This window comes from Ictalurus furcatus, chromosome 7 (assembly GCF_023375685.1).
Source record: "Ictalurus furcatus strain D&B chromosome 7, Billie_1.0, whole genome shotgun sequence".
Taxonomy (NCBI): Eukaryota; Metazoa; Chordata; class Actinopteri; order Siluriformes; family Ictaluridae; genus Ictalurus; species Ictalurus furcatus.
In genome coordinates this window covers 34244898-34262105 of record NC_071261.1, presented here as the reverse complement: position 1 = coordinate 34262105, position 17208 = coordinate 34244898, and the positions used below count along the sequence as shown (strand labels likewise).

The window sequence follows — 17208 nt, the reverse complement described above, 5'->3', positions numbered from 1 at the left end:
CAGTTTGAGGAAGAACCACATACATGGTCGGGGTGCACATACTTTTGGGCAGATAGTATACGATAAGTATTTCCCAACCACTTTGAAACAGCGAGCAAGCTCCAGTAGGCTACTTTAGCTATCTCATACAACGATAACTGGTTGTGATGTTTATACACAGTGGAGTGAATATAATTAATGTTTTAAATACAGTTAATAATAATAATAATTACTAACGATCAGGCTGCGATACGCCGACACACTAAAATGAAATGTCTCGCCATGACACTTACAGTAAAAGAAGCAGCGTTATTGTAAAGCTGGTTTTAAAATGCTAATTTAATCACACGTAAGAAATGTGCGACAGGTAAAGTAACAAATTTCATTTACATTCAATAATACACATCACCACGGTAACATCTTTCGTTACAAAATACTCGAAATATCTGTGTTTCAAATATTTAGAAATCTCTTTTTCCTAGTTTAATATCTATAACTCATCAAATTTCAGTCAAAATATTATAACGGATGATGTGAGCATGACAAAGGGCAAAGGGGTGGAGTCAGTGAGAGCATGGCCACACCCCTGTCACGCGACAATGCTTATCGTTTTGTCTGTAACATTAGCGCAAGGTTGTAACTAAATTCACCGGCTCATAGCACCTTCGTAACCGTGACGCTCCTGAAGCATTCAACTCGTAACCATGTAAAGGGGAGGAGCATATCAGAGCACAGCCACGCCCCCATCGCAGCGGCTGGTGATCATGTTTCCTATCTCAGTCCACGTGTCCAGGTGCGGGTCGTAAATCTCCACCGAGTCCACAGTGACCGGAGCGGAGAAATCCCGCCCCGAGTTCCGGCCTCCGATGGCGTACAGCAGCCCGTTAACGGCGGCTACGCTAACACCGGCACGTGCCATCGACATGGACGCCACCTCCACCCACCGCTCCTGAACAATGAAACACAATTAAGCATACAATTATCCACAGCAGCACTTAGAGGATTAAGGACGGCTAGGATGCTAAGTCCAGGAGCCGTTGTTCTTAAAATGGCTAATGAGTTCGCTAACTAACACTAAATCTGACCTGCTAATAAAGCAGTCAGCCACACATTTTTAAACACAACACAAGACAGTTAAATAATTTAGCTAGCAAACGTTAAGGTTTTAACTAAAACTTAGTAGTTTTATCTTAGCTTACTGTGTGATAGCTTGTTTATCAACACTATAACTTTATTATATGTAAAACCTGCTATTCCAATTACGTGCTTCGTTTTCACAACACTCAGTAGAACGGACATCGTTAAAGGTTGTGAACGTAGACTGTTACAGTGCACTAAATAAAGTGTACGCTAGAGCGGACCTCCTCAGGACAGTATTTCTCCACGGTGTCCAGCGAGCCGAGAGCCTCGTTCCACCCCCCCACCGCGTAGATGGCGTTGTTGAGCGAAGCCACGCCCACATACGCCCTCCGCGTCATCATGACGGGCAGCGCTCGCCAGCGGCGGGAAATGGGGTCGTAGACCTCGGCTGAACGAAGCTCCACCCCCTCATCGCTGATCCCACCAATCACGTAGATGAAACCTGAAATCAAACATATAATAATGATTAAGGGTCACAATACGCTCTGTGTTACTATCTAGCTAAACATAGCTAAAGATCGAGTTTCTCTGCTCTTCTACGGTAACGTACATAAACTCATGTTATTATGCTTCTGTGGTAATGCGTAGCTAAACATAGCTCATGTTGCTCTACTCGTCTGTGGTGATATGTGTCTAAATTTTCAGTTTGTCTATGTTTCGGTGGTAACGTAGATAAACGTAGATAAATACGTATCTAAATACGTAGCTATCCGTAGCTAATGCTTTGCCTAAACATACGATTACGTTTCTCTACTCTTCTAATTTCCATCGCCACTAGAGGACCTGAGGTGAATATTTCAACAATAATACATAACTGCTTTAAAATAAGATTATATTCGCTGGTTAGATATGAACATTAAATTGAATTATGTGGATTTTTACCTTGTAGCTCACAGCAGCCGAAGTAGTAGCGTGGTACGGGCATGCTCTCGATCACCTCCCACTTATTCTCCTCCGGATCATAACGCTCCATCGTCTTCCCGATTTCAGAACCGACCCAGCCGCCTGTAGCAGTCAGAGGTCAGAGCAATCCGTATGTGTGTGTATTTTGAGCACAGCAACACAGTGAGTTAAAGTAGGGAGGTACTTAGGAACTACATTTCCCATAATGTCTTGTCCCAACCTGCAGTTCTGGTTTTGATGGGAAATGTAGTGTGATTTCGAGACGCGTACCGAGTGCATAGAGAGCTCCGTGGCACGGACACACCCCGACTCCACAGCGTGGGAAGTTGAGGGAAGCGACAGCAGCCCACTGTTTGGTGACGGGGTCGTAGCGCTCCGTACAGTCGAAGATCATCGAGTCCTTCTCACCTGGACCACCACACGCGTCACATGGAACAATGTTTTCAACGAGCTTTTTATAATTCCTAACTAAAGCTCACGATTAATCCAAGTAAAGTCAAACACGTACATACCTCCGACGACGTAGATCATGCCGTCGAGGACGGCGACGCCCAGCCCGCTGCGGGCCTGATGGAGGGAGGAGACTGTCGTCCAGAACTGACTGAACGAATCAAATCGCTCCACACAGCTCAACGCCCGACTGTCACTCCATCTCCCTCCCTGCAGACGAGTGTAACCTCCTGGTGGGGTGAGAAAGGGGACAAGTGTGAGGGAGATGAATGAGAGAGACACACACACACACACACACACACACACACAGTGTACCGATGGCATAGAGGTATTTGCGCGCTTTCCTCCGGGGTCGGGTCTTTGACGGTTGTACAAGTGTTTTGGGGTCTTTGGGGGTTTTGTTTGTCTCTGTGTATTCTCTCAGCAGGGTCTGCAGCGCCACCCGCAGGCTGAAGTCACTCACGCCTGTCTCAAACACACACACACACACACACACACACACACAGTATCTATAATATGCCATAACTATTATGTAACTATTGTTATTATTATACCGTAACCATGATGTAACGTAATGTAATATGATGTAACCCTTTAATTTGAGGCGTTACACTCACCCTCGATATAAGCGTAGAGTCTCTGCGGCGACAGCAGGGGGAAGCGGATCGGCTCCAGAACCTCCACCACGTGTTTCTTTCTGTGTGTGACGTCGTGCAGAAGCCAGCTCATGGCCGCCGTGAACACCTGATACTCGTCCTCTATCCTCAACTCCTCACTGCGCAGCAAACACGCCAACTGATCCTTCGACAGGCTGGAGAACTCCTCCTCCTCACACACCTGACACACGGGCGTTAAAGGTACAGTCAGGGGTCTAAGCTCCGCCTCACACACCTGACACATGGGCGTTAAAGGCGCAGTCAGGGGTCTAAGCTCCGCCTCACACACCTGACACACGGGCGCTAAAGGCACAGTCAGGGGTCTAAGCTCCGCCTCACACACCTGACACACGGGCGTTAAAGGCACAGTCAGGGGTCTAAGCTCCGCCTCACACACCTGACACACGGGCGCTAAAGGCACAGTCAGGGGTCTAAGCTCCGCCTCACACACCTGACACACGGGCGTTAAAGGCACAGTCAGGGGTCTAAGCTCCGCCTCACACACCTGACACACGGGCGTTAAAGGTACAGAGTAGGGGTCTAAGCTCCGCCTCACACACCTGACACACGGGCGTTAAAGGTACAGTCAGGGGTCTAAGCTCCGCCTCACACACCTGACACACGGGCGTTAAAGGCGCAGTCAGGGGTCTAAGCTCCGCCTCACACACCTGACACACGGGCGTTAAAGGTACCATTAAAATGTTTAATCAGGAGTGCAGGAGGGCGGGGTTCACCTGTAGGAAGTGGGCATGGATGTAGTTCTGCGTGAACTCCAGGAGCTCGCTGTAGCTGATCTGTTCCAGGAACTGATAAATTCCTACACAGTTACTCGGCTCCACATGGCTCCTCAGGAACTCTCCACAGATGAGCACGAGCTCGCCGAGCTGCAGCATGTCGGCCGCCATCATGAGATCCTGAACGTTCTCCACCGTCACCTCCACACAGCCTCACACACACACACACACACACACACACACACACACACTAAATACACACAGTGCTGCATGAAATAACCACAATAACCAATACCTTTATATCTACCTGTGAATTTACCTGTGTCCATTTACCTGTGTTTCTGAGTATCTATCTGTGCATCTCTCTGGGTGTGTACATGTGTCTAACTACGCATTTACCTGTGCACCTACCTGTGTGTGCATGTTTGTATCTATCTGTGCATCTACCTGTGTATATGAACTCCAGCAGAGACTCAAACACGTCTGCCTCCACCCCGGCGATGTGCACTTCCTCCTCGCGTGACTCGCTCATGGCCGAGTTAAAGAGGGCGGAGAAATACGGCCCGCTGGCCGCCAGGACCAACCGGTGGACCTGAAACGCCCGTCCGCCTACCAGCAGACGCACGTCACACAGCTCCGACTGCACACGCATCTTATTCATCTGAGCCAGCAGCAGGTGGGCATGGCGCTCCGAAGAACGGAGAGAACCGTCCTCCTTGCCTGTCCCTGTGATGTCACTCAGTCCAGGGGGCGGGGCTGAGCGTGACTGGCAGGTGGATGACATGGCGTTCACGGTACGACTGTTAAATACCCCACCGTTACAGACGACTTATAACAGCCGGGGTGCTGCTCAGCTTCTGAGGGGACACTGTGTATGAGGGAATGAAGGGTCAAAGGTCACAGTGGCAGGGACGCAGTTCTGTTCTTACACATGTCCTGACAGTGGACGATCAGTGGACATCATCAGATGTATAAAATCCCATTTTCACCTTCTTCCAGCATGTTCCTGTAGGATGTAGAAGAAAACATCTTAAATAAACAGTTATTTTAAAAAAAAAAAAAAAAACAGTCCCCTTTTACGTTAGACAAAACGGCGCATGCGCAGAAAAGAGGTCTGTTTGTCTATGTGGTAGTAAAGCGATGTACAGATCTCATACACATTACAGACTGACACACACAGGGGTAAAAGCACAGCTCATACAGATTAAGATGCAATGACACTGTCGTTTTTTTTTGTTTGTTTTTTTTACAAAGCTTATAAATAAGAGACAGACAGAAGAAGCACACAGGTCTAATGTAAACCAAACCGGATGTCAGTTAGGTTTTTAATCGGATTTATCAACATTATGAACCTAACCAGAGTGAAATATGGAGTATATTCATTTCCGCTGCAGTATCATTTTCTCACCAGGCTTGATTTTGTTTTTGTTTGTTATTTTGGCCGCAGCCGGACACAGCACTTCCGCATCCACATCGAGTTCTCTGCGATCAGCTTCCAGACCTGAACATCATCAGATCAGATCAGACCAGATCAGACCCAATCAGCCGAGCTCCGAAAACACTCGCGATGTCTTTTTTCATTGGATATATATTTTAATCTACATACACGTGTTGATATGTTCCGTTATGTACGGAATATCTCACGGTGCGGCTGAAGCGTTCAGTGAAAAACATTTTATTTGCTTAAATGTCGTACTGTTGTTGTTGCAGTTACTGGATCAATCAGAAATATCGACATGATAAATCTATATTAAGATCAGATGAGTGCAGAAATGCGTGACGTGTGCATCAGAGACAACATTCTCTAAATCGCTCAAACATTAAACGAGTTCGAGTGGTTTCATTCCTCTGTTGAGTCCATTCCTTTCCAACATGGCGGACGCGTAGACGCAGTGCGGGAGCTATCGAGAGATCTGATGTGAAATCTCGTGATCACGAACGTGAGCGGTGTACACAAGCTGTCGGAGGTCGGAAATTCCGAAAATTCGGAGGTTTAAGCAGCGCAATGTCGGTATTTCCCTCTTACACAACCTCAGAGCTACAAATCCAGCTGTTACACTCTCATCTGCTTCATGACCAACTTTAAACTGCGTTAAACCACTTGATCGGATGATTATTTAAACTTTAAATAAAGCAGTCATTTAAGATGGTGAGTTCTACTGAAGTTTCTTCTGGCTGAAGTTAGTTTAGGTCTGTAATGAGTCAGGATATAGACTCTGTTATTATTATAGTATATTATATTACTGTATCATAGTGCGCAATTATTGCACTTTATTATTTATTTATGTATCTTGTTGTTACAGTTTACTGAAATGCATCACAGATAGTACAAGAGAAATAAGTTTATATGTTAAATATGGACTATACATTACATTGTAACATTAATTCATACTTTATTTTACTTATGGTGTGTGTGTGTGTGTGTGTGTGTGTGTGTGTTGCAGGACGAACACAGCCCTCCCTCTCTGCTTGACGCGTGTTTAGCGTGTGTGTGCCAGAGCCTTGACACCCTGTGCAGTGTGTGTGATGACGGATCACTGCGTCTCCACTCGTGTCCGGTTCTTCCACCGGAGCTGTCCGATCTGTTACTGAGCACCATGACCGGTGAAGGTAAGCCGTGATCGAGAGTGTGTCTGAGTCTGTGAAAAAGAATTTCATTAGAAGCTGCCGGATGATGTCAGAGAGTAACTTAAATATTTTGTCGAATCGTCTCGTCCGGTCCGATCCCACAGAAGATCTACTGTAGCACAAACTATTGAAAAAGTTCATGCTGGATCTGATAGAAAGGAGTCAGAACACACAGAGCGTCACAGCTTATTGTGTATGGAGCTGCGTAGCTGCAGAGCGGTCAGAGTGTCCATGCTGACCCCCTGTACACCACCGAAATCTCCTACAATGGACATCAGAACTGGACCATGGAGCGATAGAAGAAGGTGGCCTGGTCTGATGAATCGTGTTTTATTTTACATCACGTGGAGGCCGGGTGTTTGTGTGTGTGTGTCGCTTACTTGCGGAAGAGACGGCACCAGGATGTACTATGGGAAGAAGGTGAGCTGGTGGAGGCAGTGTGATGCTCTGGGAAATGTTCTGCTGGGAAACCTTGAGTCCTGGCGTTCACGTGGATGTTACTTTGACACGAACCACCTACATTAACACTGCTGCAGACCAAGTACACCCCTTCATGGTAACCGTGTTCCCTAATGTCAGTGACCTCTTTCAGCAGGATAATGCTCCCTGACACTCTGCAAAAACTCTTCAGGAACGGTTTGAGGAACATGACAAAGAGTTCAAGGTGTTGACTCGGCCTCCAAATTCCCCAGATCTCAATCCGATTGAGCATCTGTGGATGTTCTAGACAAACAAGTCCGATCCACGGAGGCCCCACCTCACAACTTACAGGACTTAAAGGATCTGCTGCTAACGTCTTGGTGCCAGATACCACAGCACACCTTCAGAGGTCTCGTGGAGTCCATACCTTGACGGGTCAGAGCTGTTTTGGAATCACAAGGAGAGAGGGACCTACACAATGTTAGGGAGATTAGGGGAGCTTTTGTGTTGAAAATGGCAGGTTGTGTGTTATTGTATCCATCACAGGACTGGGATATGCGGCTTCATCTTGAACCCAGGTTTTCTATCATATAAACAGAACAGAAATTTCAGGGAGAGGTGTAACGTACAGTTCTCCATGTAGTCTGAGGTTCAGGATTTTAACTTCATGTCTGCCAACATCTGTTGAGAACAACGGTGATCAGTGATTGGTCGTTGAGAACAACGGTGATCAGTGATTGGTCGTTGGGAACAAATAAACTACTTAAGTATTTACACAATTCTGTAATTGCTAGAAAGAACACAGACCATGGTGAATGGTGATCATTGATTGGTTGTTGGCTTTACACTCTGCTGGTGAGTCAAGTGGGCCTCTTGTCTTTCAGCTTGTATAATCAGCAGTTGATGTGAGCCGGAGAACCGGTGCAGGACAGTCACTAACGTCTGCTCAGAGTAATGGTTTTTTTCTGCTTCGCTAGTAAATGGTGTTACTGGAGTTTCAGTGTAGCCCCGCTGATGTTAAACTGGAAATCTACCTTATAGATAGTAGTAAGAAGCCAATCTTAAAAGCTTTCATGTTGGCACATGACTTACCTCTTTGCTAATTAATAAGTTTGTCATTTTTCTTGTGTTCTTCATGGCAGGTCTACTGAACGACAGGACTCTTGGCATTTTTCAAAACGTCGAGTGTTTGCGCCTGAAGCGCGCCTGCATTCGCGGCTCTCGTCTCACCGTAGCTTCCTTCCGTCGCTCGCTGTGTTCTCACCGCCTGCAGGAACTCGATGCTTCCCATGTTCTTGGTGATATCACCGTCTCAGACATCCTCCAGGGCCTCTCATCCAATCAGGTTTGCCATCAGAGCCTGCAGAAGCTGAGCGTGAGTGGCTTGGATAGTCGCTGGGATTTTCCAGTAAGGTTCAGGACTTTGCAGGGTCTCCGGAGTCTCTCTGTGGCATGGATGCCCCTGGAAGACTTGTCGCTGGAGGACGTCTGCTCACTCCCGCTGCTGGAGAGCCTGGATATTTCTGGAACAAACGTTACAGACCTCACGCCGCTTCTGAAGCTCCGCTCGAGGCTGCGCTCACTCACTATTCACGCACTGCACCACCTCAAAATGGCTGTCGATGACTTTCTCTCAGTACTGTCTGGGCTGGAGCTCCTCACGCACCTCGATGTCTCCAACGATCGTATCCAACCAAGAGGAGAGATGATAAGGAAGCTCCTGCAGAAGACGCAGATGCTCCCAGCGCTCATGGCTCTGGATGTGTCAGGGTGGAAAGGGATCAGTGATGAGACCTTGAAGGCTTTCCTGGAGGCACGGTCAGGGATGAGGTTCATCGGTCTGCTGGCCACTGGTGCTGGAAGATCTGACTTCCTGTCTGGAGAAGGAAATCTAAAGGTGAGTTTCCTTAAACAGTGGTGTGTTAATCTCTTGCCAAGGCATTCTCATGTTAGTTTAGCTGTCATCATATTGTAGAATCAGTAAAGCATGTGTTCAGGTGTGTTTATTTCAGTTCTGCAAGTTACAATTTCTGTTCTCCGCAGTCATTACTGTATGTGTTAATATGTCTTCTCCAATTTCACCATCAAAGTCAACACTCTGAGGTCCATTATCCACCCATAATATGATAGAAATTCCATAATCAGTGATACAGGGTGGGTATACAAGGCTTTACTTGCGGACATAGTTCCTGAAAGACTAGGCATAAGAATATACAGTGAAGAAATCTCCAGGAGAACCTTGTGAGAAACATACTAAAGTGTGAATGGGTTCTATCTAAGCAACCTATTTAAAGTGAAACACAAATCACATCTGAGTACCACTGAAAACTGTGTGCTTATATGACATGGGTCCAGATGGCTAGCATTTGATTGACTTGAAGAACACTTGAACTGCACCTTGCACACAATACCATGAGCAGCACATTTACGGAAACAGAAAACACCTTCCCTACTTGGTGAGGACCGCAGGTAACCTGAAGTCTTGGTTATTTCTGACACAGGTATCTTTCCTTGCCACAGAGGAACATTGTAAGAGCTTTATTCATCTTTCCTCGCATTAACCTGACTCAATCATGCAGGATTCTCCTTCAGCACACCAGAAAGACCCAGCCTTTTCTATCCATAGAGACTCTCAAGCTTGGACTGCTGTAACTCATTCCTGGCAGGTCAACCATCCTCGGCAAGCCATCCGACTCCTGCAACTGATCCTGAATGCAGTTGCGTGACTTGTTTTCCACCTCCCCACGTTCTCCCAAACCACCCCATTGCTACACTCCCTCCACTGGCTTCCTGTAGCTGCTCCATCAGATTTGAAACACTGATGTTTGCCTACAAAGCCAAAACCAGACCAGCACCCACCTACCTTAAAGCACTTCACCACGCTCCCTCCGATCCTCTAGCACCACTCGAATTGACCCACCATTTCTCAGGGTGCAAGATAGACAGGCATCAAGGATCTTCTCTGTTCTGGCACGTACGTACAGTATACGGTGGAATGAACTTTCCATGGCTGTCTGAGCAGCTGAGTCACTGGCTGTCTGTAAAGGAACGCTGAAGACCTACCTCTTTACCTAGCTTTTCATGCTGTACTAATCCCCCAACAGGGTTTTAGCTTGATGGCATTCCTAGTCCCTCACCTAATGAACCACCTAATGATCTCCACAGAAGGATTTTCACAGGTGATGGAGCAGGTTTTCAACCGTAGTTCATCTCTTTCCACCTTAGATCCTCAACAACCTCCTGGGAAGGATTGTTAAAGACAATGACCAGAAGGACTGGTTTAAATGGGTGCCATTCTTGCAGTTTGTCTACAGGAAGATCTCACAGGCACCTAGTGGGCTTCACCATTTGAGACCTGTCCAGGAACAACTGGACAAGGACTACGAGGCCTCAGGTGTGGCCAGAAAGGGGGTTGTTCAGTGGTGGAATACAATAAAAAGGCTTGAGGAAACAGAAAGCTTCAACCCTGATAAAGAAGGACCTGAGGTCATGTTTAGGGCATCCGAAGTGAAGCGTCAGATTTTATTGACTGATCCACTTAAACATGGACTAATGTGTTTTGAGTCTTTGAGTTGTGGTGCATTTTTGTATGAAGCTTTGTGTGTGTGTGTGTGTGTGTGTGTGTGTGTGTGTGTGTGTGTGTGTGTGCAGGTGGCTGGAGAGTGGAACATTACACAGCTGTGTGAGGCTCTGAGGAGATACAGGGAGAGGGAGAGCTTCCTGCAGGAGGCGCTGCGCTGTCTTTACCAACACTTGGACACGGCTGATGAATCCAGCTGGTGTCCAGACGTGTTAAAGGTATATCAGAGCGATATTACTGTACATCGTGAGTGTGATTCTTCTGGTTTCATCTGAATATGTGTGTTATGTTAGTGTTTTTTTCATCAGAGCACAGCACAGATGAAGTTAGAATTAGGATGGAGAGGTTTCGATACTTTTCTTCTTCTGTTTTTTTTTTAATCTAAACACTCCCAAATGGTACTCTCAGACCTCCACGCTTCTTTCAGGTCCACATGTTAGTGATGCTGTCGAGGTTCGGGCTTACAGTGCACAAGTGATAAAGAGCAAGTCCTTTCGGACAGTCCTTGTTAATTAATTTGTGTGTGTTTGTGTGTTTGTGTGTTTGTGTGTTTGTGTGTGTGTGTGTGTGTGTGTGTGTGTGTGTGTGTGTAGGAGGTGTATTTGGGAATGAAAGCCCACAGCGAGAGTGTGAGTGTGCAGGTGTTGGGCTCAGGATGTGTGTCTATCCTCACCATTCCGGAGCTGGCAGATGGGATGTCGCAAAACCTGCTGGGAAAAGTGATGAGACAAATAGTCACCACCATGAGGAACTTTCCTGATCATGAACAGGTCCACACACACACACACACACACACACACACACACACACCCATGCACATACACACACACACCCCCAGAGGTGGAACTCTATATTAAAACATAAGGAGTGTGTGTGTGTGTGTGTGTGTGTGTGTGTGTGTGTGTGTGTTTAGATCCAGAAGTACTGCCTGCTGTCTCTGGGGAATAGACACATCCTGCACAACGGCGCCTTCAACAGGTAGCTCACCCTTTTATTTACCTGCGATAATACACTATGTAAAATGATAGAATTGGGTATGAATGTGTGTAATATAAATTGTGGCAGGTTTGAAGCAATTAAACAGGTGGTGATGTGTCTGATTACTCATGAAGATGAAGTTCTGCAGTCACTGTGTGCATCCCTCATGGTCGTTTTGATGTCTCAGGTAACGCTTTAACACAATACAACTGTATAGAAACTGTGAACAGCTAGAGCATTAACAAATCAGACCACAGGCCCCACCCACAATCTCACCATACCCAATCAGACCACAGATCCCACCCACAACACCACTGTAACCAATCAGACCACAGGCCCCACCCACAATCTCACCATACCCAATTAGACCACAAAAAGAGAACACTGTGTTTTTTTATCTGAAGAAGGCAAACTTATCTAAGGGCATGTTTTTTCAGGTGTTTATATGCTAAAAGTTCATTTGAAGCAAACTTGCCATACTGACTCAGTTTCTCTGTATCCTGTGTGTAATTATTGTAATGATACAGAAGAATGCTGGAACATTAGGAATATAATTAGACTAAAAAATGTTTTGTGTGTGCAGTTGCATCAGGAGGAAATCGGGCAGCTGGGAGCTGAAGAGTTCATCATGAAGGTCAGAACTGAATGTTCACACCATCACTCTACTGTAAATAACACAGTATTGTGGGTAATTTATTAGGATTGGTGTGTAACACTGGTGTATCTTTAACCTGTACATTTCATTTCGTGCCACCGAACATCATGTCTAATTTGTAATTAAGGGGCAGCTGTGGCTCAGGTGGTAGAGCAGGTTGTCCACTAATCGTAGGGTTGGCGGTTAAAGACACTGAACCACAAGTTGCTGGCACCTTGCATGGAAGCTCTGCAGCCATTGGTGTGTGAGTGTGAGTGTGAATGGGTGAATGAGAAACTGTGTAAAGTATAAAGGTTAAAAAAGCTATATAAGTGCAGACCATTTACCACTTAATAATGGACACTGTGTTTGTGTGTGTGTGTGTGTGTGTGTGTGTGTGTGTGTGTGTGTGTGTGTGTGTAGAATTTGCTGCGTGTGGTGCAGCAGCAGGCATCAATGGGAGTGTGGAACTCTACATTCATGTGCACACTGAGTGCTCTATGGGGTCTCACAGATGACACACACTCCGGCTGCACACAGTTCCTGCAGTGTGAGGGTCTGGAGCTGTACAAAGAACTGCTGGAGGTGCACACACACACACACACACACACACACACACACACACACACACACACACACACACACAAATGTATACAATTATAACATTTTAGATGTTTCTGAAGTAAGTGTGTGTGTGTGTGTGTCCACAGACATACTACTCCAATTCCAGTGTACTGATGAGAATTCTAGGCCTCCTGGTAAGTTTTAAATTTGTTTAAAAAAAAACAAACCCTATTTACGCCGTAGGGTATAAAGCGGTTTACTCCGTAGGGTATAAAGCGGTTTACTCCGTAGGGTATAAAGCGGTTTACTCCGTAGGGTATAAAGCGGTTTACGCCGTAGGGTATAAAGCGGTTTACGCCGTAGGGTATAAAGCGGTTTACTCCGTAGGGTATAAAGCGGTTTACGCCGTAGGGTATAAAGCGGTTTACTCCGTAGGGTATAAAGCGGTTTACTCCGTAGGGTATAAAGCGGTTTACTCCGTAGGGTATAAAGCGGTTTACGCCGTAGGGTATAAAGCGGTTTACTCCGTAGGGTATAAAGCGGTTTACTCCGTAGGGTATAAAGCGGTTTACTCCGTAGGGTATAAAGCGGTTTACTCCGTAGGGTATAAATCGGTTTACGCCGTAGGGTATAAAGCGGTTTACGCCGTAGGGTATAAATCGGTTTACGCCGTAGGGTATAAAGCGGTTTACGCCGTAGGGTATAAAGCGGTTTACGCCGTAGGGTATAAAGCGGTTTACTCCGTAGGGTATAAAGCGGTTTACGCCGTAGGGTATAAATCGGTTTACGCCGTAGGGTATAAATCGGTTTACGCCGTAGGGTATAAAGCGGTTTACGCCGTAGGGTATAAATCGGTTTACGCCGTAGGGTATAAAGCGGTTTACGCCGTAGGGTATAAAGCGGTTTACGCCGTAGGGTATAAATCGGTTTACGCCGTAGGGTATAAAGCGGTTTACGCCGTAGGGTATAAAGCGGTTTACGCCGTAGGGTATAAATCGGTTTACGCCGTAGGGTATAAAGCGGTTTACTCCGTAGGGTATAAAGCGGTTTACGCCGTAGGGTATAAATCGGTTTACGCCGTAGGGTATAAAGCGGTTTACTCCGTAGGGTTTAAATCGGTTTACGCCGTAGGGTATAAAGCGGTTTACTCCGTAGGGTATAAAGCGGTTTACGCCGTAGGGTATAAATCGGTTTACGCCGTAGGGTATAAAGCGGTTTACGCCTAGGGTATAAAGCGGTTTACTCCGTAGGGTTTAAATCGGTTTACGCCGTAGGGTATAAATCGGTTTACGCCGTAGGGTATAAAGCGGTTTACGCCGTAGGGTATAAAGCGGTTTACTCCGTAGGGTATAAAGCGGTTTACTCCGTAGGGTATAAAGCGGTTTACTCCGTAGGGTATAAAGCGGTTTACGCCGTAGGGTATAAAGCGGTTTACGCCTAGGGTATAAAGCGGTTTACTCCGTAGGGTTTAAATCGGTTTACGCCGTAGGGTATAAATCGGTTTACGCCGTAGGGTATAAAGCGGTTTACGCCGTAGGGTATAAATCGGTTTACGCCGTAGGGTATAAAGCGGTTTACTCCGTAGGGTATAAAGCGGTTTACTCCGTAGGGTATAAAGCGGTTTACGCCGTAGGGTATAAAGCGGTTTACGCCGTAGGGTTTAAATCGGTTTACGCCGTAGGGTATAAATCGGTTTACGCCGTAGGGTATAAAGCGGTTTACGCCGTAGGGTATAAAGCGGTTTACTCCGTAGGGTATAAAGCGGTTTACTCCGTAGGGTATAAATCGGTTTACGCCGTAGGGTATAAAGCGGTTTACGCCGTAGGGTATAAAGCGGTTTACGCCGTAGGGTATAAAGCGGTTTACGCCGTAGGGTTTAAATCGGTTTACGCCGTAGGGTATAAAGCGGTTTACGCCGTAGGGTATAAATCGGTTTACGCCGTAGGGTATAAATCGGTTTACGCCGTAGGGTATAAAGCGGTTTACGCCGTAGGGTTTAAAGCGGTTTACACTTTGCAGTTGGACCTGAAGTGATGTGATTGTCTGTGATGTTGTTCAGAATAACGTATCAGAGATGGAGGATCTGCGTGGTCAGCTGATGGATGAGGATCTTCTGCAGCCTGTTCTCTTTCTGATGGAACTCAGAGAGGTAATAACTGAGGAAAAGTGGAATAAACAGAGCGGATTTAGAAATAATCTGGTGTAGTGTAGCGACTGTACTTGAGTATGTGTGTATAAAATTGTATGTGTATACACACACACACACACACACACACACACATGTGGCTGTGTGTTATATCATGTTAGGTGGAAGTGAGTTATTTCGCCGGCGGTTTCCTTGCCAACATCACATCCGCCAACACGTGGAGCCTGGACGAGACACTGCGACACAACATTCTCACCAAATTGGTACACACTGTTATTACTGTTAATAACAACTTCATTAATATTTACAACTAAAACAACAGCATTTTAAACAGAAGCACACCTACAACTACTGACACATCACACTTTTGTGTATGTGTGTGTGTGTGTGTGTGTGTGTGTGTGTGTGTGTGTGTAAAGCACTCTGCTGTGATGTCATGGACTCCTCCAGACAGTTCCATAGTCTCATACAGGTGTGTGTATTATTGTTTTGTTATCCTCATAATTGATTAATTAATTTGTTTTAATAATAGTTAATGATGATGATTATTATTAAGCTGTTTTTTTCTCTCTCCAGGTCACTGCGTCCGTTATATCCTCTCCTGCGAGTCTCTCAGCCATCCGCAGTACAGCTCTGGGCTCTCTGGGGCATTAAACACATCTGCACACACAAGGGTGAGAGACACATGGACAGAAAGACAGACGAAAAGAGACGGGTAGTGTTTGTACATTTGGAGGATTATAAGCTCTGTCCATTAGGGGGCAGGAGTGGCATGAAAACAGAGCTGTCACAACCACTTGAATACTTTCTATCACTTCCTCTCATTTTGGACATCAAGGTAAACGTGGTGAGGTGTAATGTAAAGTGTGGGCTAATCTAGCTAGCTGCGTTACTTAGCTAGTCTTTATTATTATTAATTGATCTACACGAATAAATCATGAATCGTGAATCAGTCAACTCGACCCGATCATGAATCATAAATCGATCTACGTGAATCTATCATTGAATTGTGAATCGATCATGAATCATGAATCAATCTATGTGAATTAATCATGAATAGTGAATCAATCTATGTGAATTAATCATGAATAGTGAATCAATCTGTGTGAATCTATCATTGAATTGTGAATCGATCATGAATCATGAATCAATCTCTGTGAATCGATCATGAGTCATGAATCAAACTACGTGAATTAATCATGAATAGTGAATCGATATGTGTGAATCGATCATGAATCATGAATTGAACTATATGAATCAATCATGAACACCGAATCGATGCATATGATTTGAGCATGAATCATGAATCAATCTATATGAATCTATCATTGAATTGTGAAACAATCATGAATCGATCTATGTGAATTGAATATTTACTGAATTGTTAATCGATCTTATGACAGTAACATTGTTTAGCAGATCAAGAAAACTAAAACTTTCAAACCATAGCAACCCTAATACGGTGAGGAGGTGAGGACAATGAGGGTGTGAATGTGACACGGAAATCCCACCTGTGATTCATGTAAGCAGTAAGCAAAAGGATGTGGGGGCATGTCTTAATTAGCATACTCATGTATATTAATAGATTCTTGTGTTTTTAATAAGGCTGAAGATGATGATACAAAAGACCTGTTAAATCTATTGTGTGTGTGTGTGTGTGTGTGTGTGTGTGTGTGCAGTGTCCCACTACAAGACAATGCTGGAGGATGAAGGGGGGTTGGACATACTCCGCACGCTGACCTCTGACCCTGATACACACAGCGATGTACACACTCTTGCCGTACACACACTTCAGCTCGTGGAGGGACGAAGTTTGACACACACCTCACCTTAAATTTGCATTTACACTCAGTCAGTTAGACAATTTCACATGTAAGAGTATAAATAATTACAACACAAAAAATTAAACACTACAAAAAGCCACAATGTGCAGTGCTGTGCTGAATCCTGGCTGAAGAGGAAGATCTTTATTAACTCCACTGATTTAATGTCATTGTGTAATTTATTGAAATTTATTTCTATATATATAGAAATATACAGTATGTGGTGTCATGTTACATATTACATTTCCTATGTTAACTCAATTAGGCAATCTACTTTCAAAATAACAGCTTAAAGACTGATTTAGTTCAGCTTTTATTTCCTATATATATATACACACACACACACACACACACACACACACACACACACAGAGAGAGAGTATGGTAGTTATTTCCAATATGGAGTGTGATTTTATGTTTATGTTATATATATAATGTAAAAAAAAAAAATAGATATAGTACACTGATACGGATGCCCGGATGAGACGGTAGAATCTGATTGGTCCAGACAACCCCATATAAAAAGGAAAATATTAAATACACACAAATATATATATATATATATATATATTT

The 17208-nt window shown here is 45.0% G+C and overlaps 2 protein-coding genes across 3 annotated transcripts; one reads left to right on the top strand and one right to left on the bottom strand.

Annotated features, from left to right (window-relative positions):
* Positions 1–238: 238 nt before the first annotated feature.
* On the bottom strand, positions 239–5345 carry ipp (intracisternal A particle-promoted polypeptide). Its single transcript, XM_053629987.1, has 10 exons — positions 5271–5345; positions 4310–4868; positions 3863–4074; positions 3090–3309; positions 2788–2937; positions 2535–2702; positions 2293–2430; positions 2002–2124; positions 1341–1561; positions 239–928 (listed from the first exon to the last, which is right to left on the bottom strand). Exons 2-10 carry the CDS (start codon positions 4644–4646, stop codon positions 704–706), a joined length of 1794 nt encoding a protein of 597 aa, XP_053485962.1. The 5' UTR covers positions 4647–4868; positions 5271–5345; the 3' UTR covers positions 239–703.
* A 289-nt stretch (positions 5346–5634) lies between these two features.
* Positions 5635–17183, top strand: zyg11l (zyg-11 family member, cell cycle regulator, like). 2 transcript variants are annotated; one of them, XM_053629985.1, is made up of 15 exons: positions 5638–6011; positions 6307–6472; positions 8053–8807; positions 10562–10708; positions 11084–11260; positions 11404–11468; positions 11556–11655; positions 12052–12102; positions 12526–12687; positions 12813–12860; positions 14726–14815; positions 14974–15075; positions 15232–15284; positions 15389–15486; positions 16492–17183. In XM_053629985.1, exons 1-15 carry the CDS (start codon positions 6009–6011, stop codon positions 16644–16646), a joined length of 2172 nt encoding a protein of 723 aa, XP_053485960.1. In that variant the 5' UTR covers positions 5638–6008; the 3' UTR covers positions 16647–17183. The 2 variants fall into 2 exon arrangements, with proteins under 2 accessions (XP_053485961.1, XP_053485960.1); XM_053629986.1 differs by lacking the exons at positions 14974–15075; positions 15232–15284; positions 15389–15486 and having other exon boundaries at positions 5635–6011.
* The last annotated feature ends 25 nt before the right edge of the window (positions 17184–17208 follow it).